This window comes from Conger conger, chromosome 2, assembly GCF_963514075.1.
Source record: "Conger conger chromosome 2, fConCon1.1, whole genome shotgun sequence".
Lineage (NCBI taxonomy): Eukaryota > Metazoa > Chordata > Actinopteri > Anguilliformes > Congridae > Conger > Conger conger.
The window spans coordinates 19,622,768-19,642,738 of record NC_083761.1 but is presented as its reverse complement, the minus strand read 5'-3'; the positions used below and the strand labels follow the sequence as shown (position 1 = coordinate 19,642,738).

The 19,971-nt window shown below is 41.8% G+C and overlaps 1 protein-coding gene across 2 annotated transcripts in view; it reads right to left on the bottom strand.

Moving 5' to 3' along the window:
- Positions 1-19,971, bottom strand: part of si:dkey-191m6.4 (rho GTPase-activating protein 22) — a 29,914-nt gene that overhangs the window by 3,510 nt on the left and 6,433 nt on the right. The window contains exons 4-9 of one of the 2 annotated variants that reach the window (XM_061232929.1): positions 6,606-6,734; positions 4,543-4,750; positions 3,561-3,693; positions 2,085-2,158; positions 1,697-1,818; positions 626-1,529 (exon numbers count right to left, since the gene is read on the bottom strand). In XM_061232929.1, coding sequence (XP_061088913.1) covers positions 626-1,529; positions 1,697-1,818; positions 2,085-2,158; positions 3,561-3,693; positions 4,543-4,750; positions 6,606-6,734 — 1,570 coding nt within the window. Of the gene's footprint in view, positions 1-625; positions 1,530-1,696; positions 1,819-2,084; positions 2,159-3,560; positions 3,694-4,542; positions 4,751-5,173; positions 5,945-6,605; positions 6,735-19,971 lie in introns of those variants that run through there. The other variant, XM_061232930.1, reaches the window with a different exon arrangement.

Genomic DNA, 19,971 nt, shown 5'->3' with positions numbered 1-19,971 from the left:
TTATATGTAAAGATGAACTGTACTTTCACTGACTATGCATGAACTCCACAAAATGTGTTTGAAAAAGAAAAAATTGCCATAAACGTGGCATATGTGATGACTGAATGCCTCACCAGCAAATGTTTCTGCAAAGGATGCTATAAACACATTTAGCTGTAAGAGATGTTCCCGTTAGTGTAAATCTGCATTCTGGTATTCAAATTTGGTATTTTGACCTCAATCTTGAATACTTCAAATAACACAAAATGTCATTTGACAGGCCTTAATCATGATGCATATTTTTGAAAAGCAACCACAGTCCAATTTAATTGCTCTTTTTATGGTAAGAGAATGTCAGGCTTCCCACAAGTCATTGTGTCCATAGGCTATATCATGGGAGTTGCAGGCCATCAATTAGGCAACATATAATAGCTCAAAATGGCTGAAAATGAATGTCAGCTCTTTCAGCTCCAATGCAAACCACAAATATTCTGAGTAGGGAGTGAAAGTATAACCCATGGGCAATTTCTATGTAATTTACATTAAAATAGATATGATGCTTTTCAAAATGACTGGCTTTCAAGAATCTCATGGGCCTCTAAAAGATTCTGTTTACACACAAGCTTTCAGGTCGCTGGCTCCTTACTTTCTAATCCTGGTCTCATAGGTTAGCTTCTGCATCCTCAGCTCCTCCCTCAGTTCCTCCACCAGATCGGTAAGTGCTTTCGAGTGGCCGTTGTCAGCGTTGTAAGGCACGACAGGGTCAGAGGTCACGTCCCTGCTCTCGCTATGCCCCCCGCAGGGGACCCGGAGCTCCAGCCCCGCCTCGCTGCTGTCCCCCGTCTCTGACGTCCGCTCTTCGACTCTGCCCCGATCCCCCTCGGACTCCCCGCAGTCTGTGGACTCTGAGAGGTCGCTGGTCGAGTCCGGCACAGAGATGTCACAGGAGGAGGTGGACCAGGGCGCGCTGGCCACGCTGGGCACACTCAGGCTGGATGAGGTCACGTTGTCGTAAGTGGACAGTCTCTGGGATGATCCTGAGTCTCTGACTCGCTCCCCCGAGGACGTACGGCGGTGGCCCCTCAGGGAGGACAATCCGTTCAACAGCCAGTTTCCTCCCGACGTGCTGGAGACGTCCACCGTGGAGCCGCCCAGACCCAGCTTAGCTGGGTTGGAACGTGAGCCCGAGCCCTTGAATGAGTACTTCCAGGCGGGGAGGGATTTGACCTGCTTGCTGGGGCTGACTACGCCTGGTCCCGCCCCTGGCCCTGACCCCTCCGATTCCCCCTCCCCTCTTCCCTGAGGAACCAGTCTGGTGGCAACAATATCCAGAGAGGAGGAGCTTCCATCCAGGTCATCGCCAGAGTTGGCACCCCTCTCTGTCGTGGGGTATCCGTGGAGGTCCTCTTCAGAGATCCATCCCTCTGTGCTGTGCAGGCCCTGTGCCCTGACCTCCAGCTGTGCCAATGGGTCCTCCCTGTCCCGGCAAACAAACAGCCGGGGATGTTCACTGATCAGGACAGTCATAAGGTGCTGCACCATAGAGGTTCCTGCATGGTGACAACAGGAACCAATACAATCAACTTGGACAGTAGTAGAAACTCAAGCTGAAGAATACTACAGTATATAGAATATATTCAGTATATAGAGTGCAAAGATAAATGTAGAACAATAATACAAATAAACAGATGAACAGCTAAAATTGCTTGTACTGTACCTTCCATCATGGTTACAGGGTCCTCCATTTTAGGACGTAGGATATTTGGTCCAAACACTGTTGCTAAGTTCTGGACACTCATTTTATTTTCACTTGAATGAGACTGAACTTCATCAAGGAACCTGCAAATGGAAGAGGAAAGCATTGAAAGATCTACTCTCATATATGCACCAAAACCTAGGATTTATTCAAACAGAGTCAGTTCTCTGTCCTTTTCTTGTTTTTCAGCATCCAGATAACAATGGAAATAACCTTTGAATTAACTATTTTGCTTCATATGTATAGTATTTCAAATGGAAAACATAGTGTAACATTTAAGCTTTATGAATCTAATCAGCTATGGAGGTCAACATATTTGCTGGGATAGGAAAGAAACTGGATGACTCACTTGCATATGTATTTCAGAAGGTTATAATTGGCCTGAGGAAGAGATTTCACTTGTTTCATCAGCTCCTGTATTCCCTACAGGGAAATAAATATCACTCTGTAAGGGGCATATATTTACATCAGCGATCATCGAATCTTTCCCTCAAATCCAAATCCAGCCCTGGTAACTAATGGAACTACATTACATTACATTACATGGCATTTAGCAGACGCTCTTATCCAGAGCGACGTACAACAAAGTGCAAATTAAACACAAGAACAAGTGCAAAGAGGACCTGAGAGGACAGTATAGTTCCGAGTCCTAGTGTAAACATGCAGAAAATCAGAACCCTTTAAGAGCACAATCAACTTTCAAACTAGCATACCACAATTGCAGCTAGAATACAAAAAATAACAATACCTATACAAGTAACAATATCTATACAATCTATACATAAGTGCCATTACAGTCTAAGGCTAATCGTGGTGGTGAGTTGGGGAGGGAAAGGTGTAGCCAGAAGAGATGGGTCTTCAGTCTGCGCTTGAAAGAGGTCAGAGACTCTGCCGTTCTGACATCCACCGGGAGGTCATTCCACCACCGTGGGACCAGGACAGACAGCAGTCGTGAGCGTGAGGTGCAGGTGTGGCGAGGAGGAGGCGCCAGACGGCACAAAGTGGCAGAACGGAGGGGTCTTGTTCGTGTATAAGTCTTGATAAGGGATTGAAGATATACAGGGGCTGATCGTTTAACTGCCTGGTATGCAAGCACCAAAGTTTTAAATTTGATGCGAGCCATAACAGGCAGCCAGTGGAGGTTGCGGAGCAGGGGGGTGAATGTCTGGGAACATTGAATACCAGACGGGCTGCAGCATTCTGGATCAGTTGTAGGGGTTCATGAGGTGAACTATTAGTGCTATTGATTGGCCAGACTGTCTTCACACCTGACTCCCAGAGGAAGGGAAGGTGGAAAACCAGCTGTTATTGGCCCGCAAGGACCATGATTTGAAGATCCCTGCTCTACATGAGTTGCTCCTCCCTGCCAAGGAAACTGTAAATACCGCATATTGCAGTTCCCAATTAGCATTTATGAAAATGGCAGATCTAAAGTGGAACATCAAATATCAAAAACATCACATGCCTCGCGCAATGAAAGTATGTTTGATACAACTTCCACTCTGAAGATCTCTTCACCTAATTTATACAAAAACATCACAAGACTATAGTCAGTGATTACACTTCCCCCTTACAGAAACGGTGCTGTGGCCTTCTAACTGCATTACCAAAGATCTGGACACGGTTGCTGTGTGTTTCAAGGGGCAAAGCCAAAGCTGGGACTTGCATTTGTTCACAAAGATGTCATCCATTATCGGTTCCTTGGCTTGAGCACCAGAGAGAGGATCACCAAGTTAAGTAGAGGATATACTGACAGATGGTGACACATTAACCCTGGGGGGCGGGAGAGACTGGTTGTCCTCTGACCTCTGACACACTCACTCACCTCTTCCTCATCCTTGCCAAGCAGCTGAGCACAGGTGAGAAAGTCCTGGTATTTTGCAAAGGGGACGACTGGCTCTGGAAGCTCACGGAGGTACAGCTTTAGGAGGGACGCCACTGTGTGGACATCTGTGTTACTGCAAGGAGGTCACAGGAAGGTCAGTTTAGCCCATTCTCGACAAAAAGCCACTGCTAAATGAGGTGAAATTTTCACAGAATTCAAGGTGAGGCCATTTCTTAATTTTATCTTGGGAGATTCATTAGCTAAGGTGTGATGCTAGGGCTAATGAAATTCAGTAAAAAATGGTTCAATTTCAAACCACAAAATACTAAAGCCTGGAGGACCACTGACTTGGTTGTCATTTTACAAAGTACCTACCCCTTAAATCTTTCAATATTATTTTCCAAATATTTTACATTCAAGCTGTATTGAATTAATGCACCCCTTACCATATATTCTATAAATGCTCAATACATTTGTCTGTCATATGCTGTGACAAAAAGGCAAATGCAATATAATTTATCTCCCCATTTTTTGGTAAAGGTATATCAGTGTCCCCATACTTAACCAATGCTCTACTTTGGGTATTATATTATATACTATATTAGTTTGATATACCTTTGATCAACCCTAAATGAACAAAATGCAATAAAAATCCAATAAATGTATTTTGTGTGGGACAGGCCACCATTATTGTTCACACCACATAGGTGCCTGTATATTTTATAAGAATTTTAACTCCTAATTGTTATCATTTCAACATGTAAATGGTTAGCAATATGCTAATCCATTTAAATGTATTCTATTCTGTATTGGTTTAAAATCTCCCATGGAAAAGCATCACAATTTGACATTTATTTAAGCAGTATTTTATGTCATATTAAACTGATTCATGTAATTTATGATCCATGCCTTAAACTTGCAGATTATATATGGCTTTGCTGCCATCAGACAAAAAGGGAAGTTGGGAGGAGTTATAGCCTACCTGTCAAAAATAGGCTTGTCCCCACAATCAAAGGCATCCTGAAGTTCTTTAACCAGGTTGGCCTGTCCGGGCATCCGAAAGAGACCCTCTTCGTTCAGACCCTGTTCCCGTATGAAGTCCACACACTGTTCCACCAGCAGTGGAGCCAGCCGATGGCCAAACTTCTTCTCATACTGCACAGTGTCCTCCAAACGCTGGCCGAATATCCCTGTGGGGACAAGTGGGGAAGGATGTTCAGTCCAGTTTCAAAATCCAGAATATACCAACCACATTTTTAAATGACTGAGAAAATGAAGTTTTAAAATTAATGCAATTTTGCAACAGTTGCGCGTTGCAACCAATGCATTCCACAATATAATTTTTACTAATTATGTTTTGTAATATATGAAGCAAAAAACATTTTGTCACAGAAAAATTGCATGTAATTGCAGGTCACACAAGCCAAATTAACTTCTGCCGGGTAAAAAGCATTGATTATTTAAATAAAATTGTAAAACCGTGACAGCGAATCTGTCATTTTATTTGTTTTGTTAATGCTTCGTGAGACGATGGGTATTCTGCCCGCTGAGTGTCATCGTCGCTTAAGCAGAGTCTTAAGACCACGTTTTCTCCTAATGCGTAACTACAGTACCTGAAGATGTGTCACTGCATTGCCGAAAAGAACAGTCTCCGTCACTCTCACCGACCAGCGCACAGAGGCTGCGGTACGCCAGCGAGCAGGAGCTGCAGGGAAGCAGGGTCCGAACCTCTGGGACCAGGTACTTTGCCAGTCTGCCATTTCCTAGCACTGGTAGTTCCGCAGAAAGAATCCAGCAGGACTCACGCGCTCGAAAAGGAGAGCGTCTCATTAAAGCGCTGTGTATATCTTACTCCGGTCACTTTGTGGATGCGCAAACACAAACAGCGTAGCGGTGTCCTATTATAGACTGCAATTCACGAAATGTGTCCGGAGCGGTGCTGCGCGAAGGGTCCACATTCACATGGGAATGTAGCCTATCTTTGTCTGTCTTTTTGTAGACGAATACAGTTTGCTATTCTTTAACAGAGGTTTCGACATTGAGGTCGCACGTTACGGTCGAGACATTGCTGTTAGCAATAGATTATGAATCTAATTGAGGGACAGTTCTATTCTTGATGAGTAGAGAGCAGTGGGGGGCCTCAAGGCATGCCGTGGTTGCACATGCCCCGTATTCCAGTCCGCAATAGGCCCTACAGTATGTTCCGTGGAAAACAAAGACCAAACCTTGCTCATTTAGGCTAACATCGAAAATCGCGGAGCTTCCTGACGAAATTGAAGATTGTCACCTGACTTCCCTGCCCGCAGGCTTTGGAATTGTTTTCTTCGTTTGCAATAGTTGGCACAGAGTTCCGTAATGTGACTTTACAAGTGAGAGATTGAATGCCTCTCTGGAATTCGTAGACTGTTCCACTAATCTCAATTATCAGTGCTGCTATTAATATATTGTTCTAAATGTTTAAGCTTCTGCTTCGTCATATTGATTGCAGCCAGATTTATATTGCACAGGACAATGGCTTATGTGGAGTCTTTTTGGCATGAGATGACACTAATGTTTAAAAATAGGCTTCTATAGTGATAGTGTGCATGTTTGAAAGTGTTATGTTTCAACACGCAGACTGTACAGCCCTGACGGGAGTTGATTTACATTTCACAATCTGGCTATAAATAACGTGTAACACAATGCCTGAAAATCCAGACGTCTCGTCAAACCAGCACTGGTTTTTCATAAACTGAACGTTATGCATTTTAAATGCACAGCAAGCTGTACGAGGCCAAGTATGTATGAGATGAAGGTGGCTATATATTTATTCCTGCCTATTTCAAACCTCATTTGCAATGCAAAAAAGCTTTCAACAAAAAAGCTTCCACCAACTAAGGTAATTAAGGCTGCAGGTGATATATGTTATATAAATAAAGACATAGTCGTGCACTTTGCCATGCATAAACTGGGGTGTAATCAAGTATTAATTCAAGACTCTATAAGTAAAGCATGACTTTAAATATTTTTTTTGTCACATTTTCTTTTATCCGATGCGTTTTCTACCTCCACCGAAGGGGGACCAGATGACACGACGAATGGCTTTGACCCAGTCGTCCATGTCGTTCTGAGAGTTGGCCATGAGCAGGAAGGCTTCATGGCTGATGGCAGCTCGGTCCCTCTCTCCTACCCCACCTGCAGCGCACAAAGAGAAGGGGGAGAAGCAGATTAGACACACAAGGAATCCAACATCTCACCTCCTCATCAGCCATGTTCCATCCTGTTCTGTGATGACTACTGAGACTATGGGCTCATTCCAATCACTTATTTTTCTTTTCTTTTTTCTTTTCCTTGCTCTACTTCTAGCTCCACCCATTGGGAGAGGCTATAATGAGGTTAGAAAAAAAAATTGAAGACAGGGAAATCCGTAAAACATTAATTAGGAAAATTGAATGTCCTTGCTCCTTCAAACGTTAGTTCGAAGCCAGATGTGTAGCAGATGGGGAGAGGTGGATCCACAGATCGACATATAATTTATATGTCATGATTTCTGAAAAAATACTTCCTCAAAGGATGTGCTCATGTTTCCTTGCTGAAAGGAAAGATTTGGCCTAAGTTCTACCTCCTAGATGGAACATTTAACGGGTTGCAATGTCTTTCAAGATGAAGGACCTCGATCGATTTCCAGGTGAAGAGCAAGGAAAATAAAAAAGAGGAGAAAAATAAGTGATTGGAATGAGCCCATTGCCCTGTGCATTCCAAAAGAGGTCTTTCCTCCTGCCCCTGCTATGCATGCTGGGATATGGTGGGAGCCTATTGGGCAAGAGGCATGAATACATACTGGACAGGTCGCCAATCCATCACAGGGCACACACACCATTAACTCATACACTCATACTTACAGGTATTTAGACTCTCTGCTTAGTCTAACCTGCATGTCTTTGGACTGTGGTAGGAAACTAATATGCGGAGGGGGCGCATGCAAACTCTACATAGTAGGGTCCCGGGCAGGATTCAAACTGGGGGAACCTTCTTGCTGTGAGGTAATTGCTACTGCACCACCTATATGCAAAACATATTTTGCATTTTAAATGATTGGGGTCTTTTTGTATTAAAGGAATAACAATGAAAGGGTCGAATGAAATTCAAATAAAAATAGTTCTGAGATGCATTCTGATTAAGCTTGGTCAAAGAGGCATAATTGTTTTGAGATTTAAATACAGCTTAAAGGGGGTGTCTCGGTGGGGCAGCCTGTAGAGCACTGACCGCATGCTCATTGCGAGCTGCAACGTCGGCGGTTCGAATCCGAACGTCTGACATTTGTTGCATGTCTTCCCCTCTCTCTCGCTCCCATTCTTCCTGTCTCTCTATACTATATACTGTCCAATAAAGCTGAAAAAGGCCTAAAAAATAAATACAGATTAAAATACAAGGGACATTTTTTCAGGGTGTATTTATTATAACTACAAATTTTACTTGTATTCATGATCATGCATACAAGACGCTGAAAACCGCATTAAAAAGCTGGACAAAGTCTTGAATCAAACACTTCTCCCATCTCTAAAAATCCTATAGCCATCCAATCACCATCATCCCAGGACCATGTATCTGAGCCAGCTGTGTTCAGGAAGCAGGGCAATTACAGCACAGAGCCTCCTGGAACACCGTCTGAGACTGCCTGGCTCACAGCAGGCTGTCTGCAACGACTGTGTGGAATCTAACATTAGTCACATTTCTGCTCAGCCTGAGGTAACCGGTGTCATATATTTTACTGTGTACTGATGAGTCCCCTTCTTAAAACAAATGTAATGATCAAGCACACTGGAAAAATAAATGTGTCGTGTCTACTTCTAGCTTTTTTTCTTATTACAAGAGCTACTTTGATCTGCAAGAAAGCTGCTGCCTTTTACAAAAATACAACAATTCATAATAGCAACCGCATACCCAAGTCCCTTTTTTTTCTTAAGAAGGCAGAAAAATTGAGAGCATTTTTGTGACAGGTAGACTCATACTTCATTTGTACCCCTTTAGCTTGTAAAAGGTACATAATAGTGCCCAAATTTGAACATTATTGTACTTTGAGGGTATGTTTGGGATTTTTTTTCCTTAAAGAACAAAAACGTACCCCCAATATACCTTTATTTCCAAGAGTGCATGGTCTGAAAGCAGGATTATGTCTGCTGTTTCTGTCTCTAACTACTCAATGGGTGATTTATCACTCTATCACATTCCAAGTGATTACATCATCACAATGTGGCACCACAACAGTGCCAAGCAAAGCCACATGGTCCCCTATCCCGAAATAACGCTAGGCCTCATCTTTTAATAACCATATGACGTTATGGCATTCATAAAATCACCTGACACAACAGAGCTTTTAAAACCATTTTCCCTGGACAGCATGATTTGTGTTGCCCCCTTTTTATAGGCTGTAATTCCACTTTAATTACTTATGATTGGAAGTCAGGATTTGTGAAGTTGTTAAATATTATATGAATTATGCATTACTAGACCATTAATAACTGCGATAAATGTTTATATTCCAACAACTGAATAAGTACATTTTGTGTTAAATGATGATGTCATGAACCCAGTTTATTTTATTCTGTATCGCCGACAAGGCCAGCATAGCACACAAAAACAACAAGAAGTATTCCCAGGAATGTGTTTGGTCAAATATATTACAACATACATAAACATTGACAACATGACAACAACTCAATGTCAAACCACACAGGCCCCCACTGTTTTGTAGCTAATGCTTAAAAAAAGTATTATATTGTAGTATATCATACATATTTCCATTTTGACATGGACTTTATATTTGCCCTGTGTATTCTCTGCCTGGTGGACCACAAACCAAAAAGTGGGGTCACATTTTCTAATCATGTTACAGTACAGTTTCTGTAATTCGATTTTGCACCACTAGGTGGCAAGAATACATTGGCCCATTTAGTCAGGATCATAAAGTTTTTACCCTTCGCAGTATGTCTAGCCTTGCATTTGTCCTAAAAAACAAAATGTATTTTAGTTTTACCGGTGATAAAGTAGTTACTGCTCAAAATTCATGTGGCAGCAATCATGAGGTCAAGTAGCTCGAAAACAATTTAGAGTGGATCAGCCTATATGCTGAAGCTCAAGGCGTTTTCTTTTTTAGTTTCTTAAAATACATATTTTTCCTTTGATAGCTGATCAGAATACCAAGAAAACTGTTCATTGAGAATGATTGAGTAATCTAATGTGAAGGCACAAATAGTGGGTCAAATTCTGTCACAGACGTGTTGCGTTGCTATCCCGTGCTATGTAATTTGATGCCAGGGCCTTTCAGAAGGTGAGCCTGAACATATGATATCTTCACACTAAGTGCTTTTGGCAGACATCCCAGCCAAACACATAATATTCTCACTGTGTTCCCATAGTGTAGTGGCAATGTTTCATTTCAGGTTTGATGAAAAGGCAGGACAATAAGGACTGAGCGAGGGGCATTCAAATGGCCGTCACCTGAGCACAGATGAACACTGAGAAATGTATTTTAGATATGATATTAATATTGTTATTTATTCAAGGGCACTTTATTAATGTTCGGGAGACTGCTGACGAAGTCTGGGGGCTGGCTGCACTCTGCGGCGTGACTAATGCGCTTTCGTTCTGTCAGGAGAGACGTGTGTGGATGCGCCAAGTCTACTGATATCACAGTTTCTGGGCTGAGCACTCTAGAGTCCCCCTCTACTGTTTATTAGCTGTTCTATTACTTGCAGCTGGTCAGCCGTGTGTGTGTTTGGGTAGAGCAGAAGGGATGTTAGGTAAATGAAAATTGCAGTAAGGAAAAATTATGAAAGAAATATGAAAAAGCCTTTGTTTTCTGTCACAACCTACCATTATCAGTGCTCCCAAAATTGTATTATTAGAGTAACTAACACCTAATACAAGGTATTATTTGCAAGGCTAGATTTCTGGCTTATGTGTTTTAGACAAACATACCTGGTTCTATTGTGACTTTTTTTTGGTTGGGTGGTGGGGTTAAGCAACTGCTTAACCGAAGATGGTATTGTAAACAGTAACCTGCTTCCTGCCTAAATAAGTCAATTATTCAACAGACACTCTCACTTTCCCATTCTACACAAAGACATACTTAGAAGTTTGTATAGATTAATGCATGTCATTAGGGTTTCCTAGATCCCTTTAGCTTAATGAGGCTGTTCAGGCCAACTCACCTCATAAAGTCTGCTTGTCCCGCTGTTAAAGTAGCAGGCTCTAGGCTACTGCTGCTGCTTTTCATTCACAGATTCAAAGTCTGATAAAAAGATGTATCACATTTCTCACCGAAGACACTGTATATCTGTTCTGAAAATATACCTATATCTACCAACATTTAAAGAAATAGCTTTTAGAACAAAATTACTCTTCCATTCTCAGTATGTCTTCTTCTGCCTGACATAGTTACTAACCCAACACATTTTCCTGTGGTAGCAGTTATATGTTGGCTGCTGGATGGCTACAGCCTCGTATGAGATCTGGCCTGTGCCAGTGAACATCAAGAAAGCCATTTTGAGGCTGGGAAATGAGAAAAAAAAACTGTCACTGTCATAACTGGCATATGCCAAAAAATAGGCTTACCGAGACAAACTGTTCAGCGCTTAATGACCAAAGACAGCGCTGGTGAGCTCAATAATTGCAAAGGGTTTAGTAGGCTAAGGACGTTTTCCATAATGAAGATCAGAGAAACTCTTCTGGAAGCAGGGGTTGGTGTGTCAGTGACTACACTCCAGAGATGACTACACCAACAGATCTACAGAGGCAAACCACTAGTTAGCTGCAAAAAGGATGGTCAGGTTACAGTTTGCTAAGTAGTACCTAAAAGTTCTGCATAGTTCTTAAATAAGGTCTTGTAGACGGATGGGACCAAGATCGACTTGTATCAGAGTGATGGCTGCAAAGTGTGGAGGCTAAAATGAATTTCCCAAGAACCAAAGCACTCCCCTCATCTGTGAAACATGGTGGTGGGGGTGTTATAGTTTTGCTATGTATGGCCGACTCAGGTGCTGGCTCACATGCCCTCATTGCTAATGTAACTGCTGATAGTAGAGCAGAATGAAATTAGAAGTGTATCAGTGCATCTTATCTGCTCAAGTTCAATCAAATGCCTTCGAACTCATTGGATAGTACTTCATCCCACAGCAAGACAATGATCCCAAACATACTCCAGTGCTCTCTTTTTTTCTGAATGATGTACAGTTTGCTTCGGTGAGCCTATTATTTCTCCTATGAGCAGAGAAGAACAGACATTTTACCACTGTCAAAATACTTACAGACTGCACTGTACGTATATATTATGTAATACCCTTCTTTGAAAGTGTTATGGAATCAGAATTATGTGGTGGGCACAGTGTTAGCACAGGTTAATCTCTCAACTGTATCCCAATGTGCAGTACTGGACAAAGCCATTTTTTTGTATTGATGATGTGGGCCTTAAACGGGCTAAAAAATACTTTTTTTTAAATTTCAGAATTACCAAGTATGAAGCCAAATACAGCGAGTTATTACATGTATAAATAGAGGGCCTCATCATACACAATTAGCTCCTAAAGAATAATAATAGCTGACTATACTAGAAAAATTGAATATGTGTTAACTATTTCCTTTTTTTATTTTGAAAGTGCAATGTTTCCAAAACTGTCATTTGTTTCATGCAGCTTTCATATATTGCCTGATATATCAATTTCAAACACAAACAGAACCCCAAAACCACATCTGTCATTGTCCACATCTGCCAAATATCAATAATAGAAAGCGGTATTTATCTTGTGGAGTGACGGGGTTGAGGTTCTGCATGAGAATGCAGACCAGGGCAGCTGGTGGGGGACTTGACTCGATCCAAACGTATTTCTGAAAATGATCTTTCTCTTTAAAGCAACAGATGCAGATAGTTAATCCACAGGTTGAGAAATGATGATGAAGTCTATAAAAGGCAAAACCAAATTCAGATAAAAGCATCGGCTCAAAAGTAAAATGGCAGCTTTTGGCATTTCCTTTTGATCTGAACTCATATATGTTTTGGATTAATTTCTGTTCATTTTTTAACCTCAACGCCCTGGGGGACTTTTTATAAACTTTACTGGAAACCATGAGAGGAAATATCCACACCAATGGGAATTTTTGTACGTGCTGTTGAGCTATTGGGACAAAAGATGTTGGGAAGGCTGTCAAGAATACAAAAAACTAAAAAACTGAATTATTTGTTTCTCAACAAACTTGCTGTGACCAAGAACTTCATTCTTTCCCCAGTTTTATACAGATACACAGTTCACACTGGTCAAGCTCTGTAATTCTACACAGAAATGAGTCATATTAGGTTCTTTGAAAACATTCTTTCCTTTATTTCTGTTTTAACAGCTCGGGACTTGATCAGTACCTCTGGGTTCATATAGGCCTACTTCAGGGCTGGACAAATTGGGATAATATCTATACCTGGGACAGCCACTGTCACATTCTTCTGTCACAGATTTCCAAAGTGCAAAATATTAACGCCCACATGACTACCAGTAAATTCTCTTTAGATGGACATGCTTTACAAAAAATTGTATCGACTGGGACTACTAGTTAATTTCTGTCGGGTGACCTTTTTTTCTTCCTCATTTGTTTTTTTTTGACTCGATGATGAGTTGGGAGTCCCCAACTGCTCAAAGAGCTGATTAGCATTTCAGAGAATTGCTAAATTCCCCTTTTTAAAAGATGTTAACTCTGGCAGGCCTTCAGTAGTCTGTGTATGCAGTGTAACTATCAGCCAAAAAAGACACCATACAAAATAAATACCTCACCATTATACAAAAGAAATACCTCAGAAATGTGACATTCCCCTGGACAAATAGGAATATCTCACTGAATGAATACTATATGGTGGGTATTTTTAAATGATAATATCACTTGTGTGCATTTTTTGAAACCAAATAAAATTACTTTGCTAGTTCTGTGAGCCCTTACATTGTATATAATGCTATTATCTTGATAACCTGTATAACTGTCTTTCAGGCTGTCTTTCCATTATGTTCATGTATGTTTATGGCAACTCTTGCTAAGATTAGTTGTCTCTCATTTTATCACAGTTTTTTTTCCCACATTTTTCTTTGACTTAAGTTACTGAAAATTTTATATGAAAAACATGAAATGTCAAAATAGTGCATTGTGCAGAGTAAAGGACAAAGCAGTTGATATTTTTTTTCTAGACACTACAGTGCTATGTGACTGTAGCCCACATGTTCTCCTGTTCATCTAAGCAACAAAGATAGAAACAAAATCCTGTATTAAAAGCAGGCCTTGGTAAGACAGGCAAGGAACAGCTGCCACACAGCCAAAATGTCCTGCCCACCCATCGCAACAAAGATAAGCTAATTCAGGAAATCAATTAAGCCGTAGTAAAAGCACCCAAGCCCTGACTTTGCAGGAACAGAAAAGAAAATGCAGCGGTTTTCATTAGGGGACAATTGAGACAAATGAGGCTCTTGACCTGAAAACTTTGAAGTGGCGCTCTCATGCTGAGCTGAGGAAAGAGCAGATGGATGACTGGCACGCTCAATTTTTCACAGCCCACAGTTAAGGTCATTTGTAATGGCGACAATTCAGCCTCCCCTCGACAGGGCTCTCCCTAGAAATTCCAGCTGACCTGTTGCCGTGGTTCACATTACTCCAATAACACCAGTACCAGTACTGGCAGGGTGATTGTGAGCCTACTTTGCTGAAGAACACACTGCACTGTATGCAATACACAACCATGGAATTGGAGTTAACAGTATGGACTCTTGTAATTAAGATTAAGACTGACAATGGATGGTCTCCAGTGGGCCTAAGACATATTCACATGTGATAAATGATATGTCCTGAGCAAACATGGGGGATTTGTGAGTGCGGCACACCTAAAAATGACAATAGAGGTACAGGTGGCAATCTGCAATTGCATGAAGGCATTATAAATGGCACCTATGTCATCTGAACTGAGAGGCCCCTAAGCCTGGGCCTGTGAGCTGCACAGAAACTCCATTTTCACCAACTAGCATAGCGTTGTCTTTAAAACGCCTTGAAGAAACTTTCATATCACGCCCTCTGGTTATAGTACCAATATACACTTTGCTTGTCCTTGCAACAAAAAGTTGAGCTGACCACCTGCAGGAAAATAGTTTATATAAAAAAGCTTGTACAGAGTTGCGCCCCCTCTGTAAAATTGTAATGAAGGATAATATAATAAAATAAAATAAGAGACAGCACCATACCTTGGGCTTGGCTTGGACGGTCCTCCTTTGCCTTGCAGCACCCCAGCCCCATGTCGCGCGCGGGAGAGCCGGGCGGGACGCTATAGCCGTGCCATGCGGGCACTGCCCCCAGGGCTCCTCCAGGTGAACCCGCCCACAGGTGTGTGCCACGGCCGATCAGTGCCACAAGAGTGTGAGTCAGCCCAGGGCACCATCACAGCCAGGAATCCCGAAAGCAAGCACTCCTTCTCCTTCCCCTCATTCATTGAAGAAAAAAAAAAAGGAGCCGGCCTCACTTCAACCCAACCCCACCCCCCTCCTCTTTACACGGCCCCCCCCCCCTTTAGCAAGACAGGACCAAGCCCCTCCGGAGTGTAGACTCTCCTCATCTGCCCTCTCTCTCCTTCCTTTTTCTCCCTCCCCCCCGAAGTAAGAAGGGCTGACTGTTGCTCCTCTTTGTGAAACACTTCAAACTCATCTCCGAATGCAAACAGACCCGGCTAATCAATCTGCAAGCATTTGATTCAGTCCTCCAGCACATTTCACCTGACAGACTTTGTCATTGGCTGCCCCCCAGTGAACGCGTACAATAACTGTGTGTCCACACCCATCTGACGCACATTTTCAAAGGACTACAAGGGGTGGGGAAGTTGGAGGGGGGTGCGGGGGGTGAAAATGTGTTAAGCAGAAGTTTTGGTTTACAACTGACGGGTTTAACTAAATACACTCCTTTGCCGACAGCAAGGAACAGATGCCTGCACACAGCCAGTTTAATCCTACACCATACTGCTTCTGACCCAGGCTTTCACTGCTCCTGTCAAGTACAGCCTTGCTATGAACGGATGCATTGTTTGCATTTTTTTCCCCTGACATTTTTATGCACATAAAGTGGGTAGACCTTTCAATGTGAGGCACGAAAACAGGACCGACATTCCAAGTTCAGCTCTGCCTAAAACAATGCAAAGCCTCACCAGAAAGTTGCCACTAATAAACAAAAAATGAACAATGAAAAAGCTACAGTATGCATTCATTATGTTTGAATTGTTATGTTTTTCAGTGCTCAAATCATCACTGACACAAAAATAATAAAAATTTGTAGAACCTGTTAAATGGCCCAGGTTTATTCCTTAACAAACCAACAAGTTCCCATAGAACAATCTTTCAGACCTTGCGCAATTGACTTCTTGTGAATAAATTTAACACTTTACAATGTTGAAGAGGCAAACTGACACAACTTTACTCCTTTCGGGTGCTTTAGACATTGTCCACGTTAAATGGCCACATCCGTGATTTATGCTAATGAAAAAAACTGAAAAAAGATAATGCCATTGAATTCATTTTGGCATCCTGTGCAGTGAAAACGTGTTCTGTACCTGTAATCTTTGACTAGCTATTGGAAACAATGTTGGACTAAGTCACATTAGCATGCCTGCTCATGGTTGAGTAGGTAATGGCAACATTCCTGCTCAAGGTGGACTAGGTTAGTGGTTTCCAAGCCAGTCCAGATATTTGATGTGTTCCACCTCAAGGACACCTGATGCAGTTAATCAAACGCTTAATTAGCTGTATCAGGTGTTCTTGAGGTGAAACACATCAAATACCTGAACCGGCTGGGGGTACTCGCAGAGAGGTTTGGGAACCACTGGATGAGGTAACAGCAGCATACCTGCCCTTGGTGGACTAGGTAATGCTAGCTCAATTGCTCATGGTGGACTGGGTAATGGCGACATGCCTGGCCAATGTTGGACTAGGTAATGGCAGACTCCTGCCCATAGTTGAGTAGGTAATGGCAGAATCCTGCCCATGGTGGACTAGGTAACAGCAGAATGCCTGCCCATGGTGGAGCTGCCTTGGTGCCTCTCAGGCTTAGCTCAGGTCAGCTGTGGAAGACCAGTCTGACCGAACCGTGGTAAGGGCAGGGGGATGGGGCGGCAAACACACCTCCCAAGGGAGTGGGAGGTTATGTGTGCGCTGGCCAAACAACTGACCGGCCCCAATTATTAATTAGCCTAAGTGGTGGCGTTTGCACAGGCCAGGGCCCCCCCGCCTCTGTCCTCTCCTGATGTGGCCCAGCTGTCCGTGCTGCCAGGAAGAACTAAACAGGGGCGAACGAGCCGAGAGAGACCGGTGAGACACGCAGCCCATCCTTCATGTCTGCCTTCTCCAGAAATCTCACGGCTGTCCTCTCCCTCCCGGTTCAGAAAAAAACTGTTTGGAAAACATCGCCCGTATATTAATCTCCGGTCTCTCAGTTTTTGAGGTTATCCTCGGAGAGATAATATACTGCCGAATAGATCAAAAAGAAAATGGGAACAGTAACTTTCAGAAGAGAGATAAGCACAGGATCGTAATCTCTGCAGTGGCAGAAGAATAATTGTCGTCATTGTGTAAAGATAAAAAATGGTTTCATTGAAGTCCATTAAAACAGCAGCTTGCATCCGTCCAAGATGATTTGTGTCAGGCTGCTCGACTTTCCCATTAGTTGGAGCTGATCTGGTGCCACAGAATATCACTAGAATAAGGTGGAATGGAAAATGGTATTTGTACGCTGCCTTGAGTTTATCATGCAAACAAACCCACTGCACATGAGATGGGTACACTACTCATTTATCATCAAGATAAGAGAAATGCTAGATGATAGAACTAAAAATGCAGGGAGGGAGAGCGGTCAGTGAAACGACACGTTCTGATTTATCATGTGGATAGTGAACAATTAATTCTGACTGAATGTCCACCCTCTAGCACCACCCCCACAGAGTCAATAAAATTCTATTGACGTCAGGTCATGAGTCAGATATACTGTAGACATGTCCCCCTCCCCTCCCAAAAAAAGGAAAATAAAACAAATATCTTATTAGCCTCAGGGCATGGGTTCCTGTACATCCTTAGCCCAGGACTCACTAAATAAGCAAATAGAATGGACGCTCTCAGAAATAAAGGAACACATTTTCCAAATGTACCCTAAAAGTTTGGGTACTAATAAGTAACTTTACAAGCAAAAAAGTACAGATTAATAATTTATTGCCAAGTAGGTTTCCCTGATTTTACCTTATTTTCTGAGAATGTATGTCACCCACCCTTTATTACATATATTGCATATTAAAAGTCAAATATGGAATATTTTTTTAAATTCATATAAACCTAAGAATGTGCGGTTTAACTAGCGGTATGTGTATAATTTCACATTAAGTGTATTGTATATAACTTATTACTACTTGTATATCGTAATCCACAACTCCTCTCATGACTGAATGGCAAGTCACCCATTTTGGGAACCCTTACTACAGTATAAGATACAGGAGGAGGCATAGGGGCTAGGCCTTTCCAAGTATGAATAAAACTCCTTTAATTTAACTACTTTCCAATAGGATTCCTATTGGATTTGAGCTCTTTAAAATATATATATTTTTTTATATATGGCAAAAACAAACTGTCCTTCAACTTCAAATGTAATTAAAACTTCATTCCGAGCATGCGGAATTGTTGTTCACTTCAGAGCTGGGAAATCAGACACCCGTGAATATAAGCTGATTACAGGCAGAAGCAAGTGAAAAGGGGAAAAACGTGTTTCTCATTAAAGCAGAACATGGTAAGCCATCTCCTCCAGCTTGTAACGAGAATCTAATATCTTGTAAAAAAAAACTAAAAAAAACGCATATGCTTGGGGTGGCTTTTTCAGGTCAAGTTGGGAAAGAGGAGTTTGCAAAGTGTGACCAGAATGCAAACAAACTGGCCTCTACTTTACAGAAATCGTAAAAAAGGCTAAGCCCTGAAATTCCTGCGGTTCAGTGTCCGTACATCCACGTTTCGCCAGCAAAGTTTCACGGACGTTGCACCAGCTTGCCATATTTGCAAGTCATAAATAAAACACACAGGCAGATACACCACCGGGCGGCAACAAACAAAGGGCGGATCACAAAGAAACCCTCTGCTGTGTGATAAAGCTGCAGACCAGCTATCTGCAGAAGTCAGAACTTTATTATAAAAGCAGCCAGGGAATAGGATAGAGCGCTGGTGTTTTGCTCTGCATTAAGGTACTGGGCTGTTTACTGTAATACAGTGGTTCCCAGACCTCTCCTCAGATACACCCAGCCAAATCTAGGGCTATGTTGAAACCGTATAATTAGCCTACTCTTACTAAATTTCTAAGAAAATCAGTCTTAAATTTAGTATGAATAGTATGCTAGAATGCAGTTTCTTGGTATTTGATGTATTCCATCTCAATTAGCACACCTAATGCAACTAATGAAGAGCTTGATTAGTTGCATCAGATGAGCTGGAGATGGAACACATCAAATACCTGGATTGGGCTGGGTTTCTCAAGAAACCATCTTGAAAACATATCTCTGTGTATAGCTGAAGTCCATGTCTGTATGTGTGTTAAAATCCAGCTATGACCAGCTTGAAATACCAGCTACAAAACATAGCTTGAGCTGTATTTTTTTTCAGCAGGGCTACCCTCCTTTAGCAAATGTAACATGGAAAACAATTCTAAATGGTAAAAAAAAAAAAAAAGAATCTATCATTTTAAATATCTAAATATATACTATAAAGAGCAATGAACAGTTCAAAACAAAACTAATATTTGTTGTAGCCACCCTTCGCCTTTAAAACTGCATCAATTCTCTTAGGTACACTGTCTGGCAGACTTTGGCTGTGTCGCTTGCTTCTGGCTATCCAGGTAATCCGAGACTTATCTAAAAGGTGGTCTGTTACTTAATATGGTACTTAAAATTTTTAACAAAATTTAAAAAATCACTGTGATATTTACATTTTGTAAAATGAATGTTTGTAAATCTAAAATTTGCTCTTTGGTACTGAGATACTAATGCAGAAAATATTTAAAAAAAAAAAAATAAATAAAAAAAAAAATATATATATATATATATCTCAAGACCAAATTTATATTTTAAAGATCTAGCAGTACTGCATATAGCTATACTGTACAGGTGAAATAAAAGCAGGAAGGTAAAGAAGTGAGAGAATTTCAAGGAAACACTGTCGTCTGCTTAAATGTCATCTAATACCTTTCACACCACTTCTGCTGAGCCTGCAGTGTGAAGTAGCAGGCGCCCTGATACCGCCCAGCCATCATGGTTAAATGTCAGCTACTGACACGGTGACTCCCGACCAATATTTGGATGGGCTCTATAATTCATATGCTCCAGGCGAGGCCATAGATTGTCTGG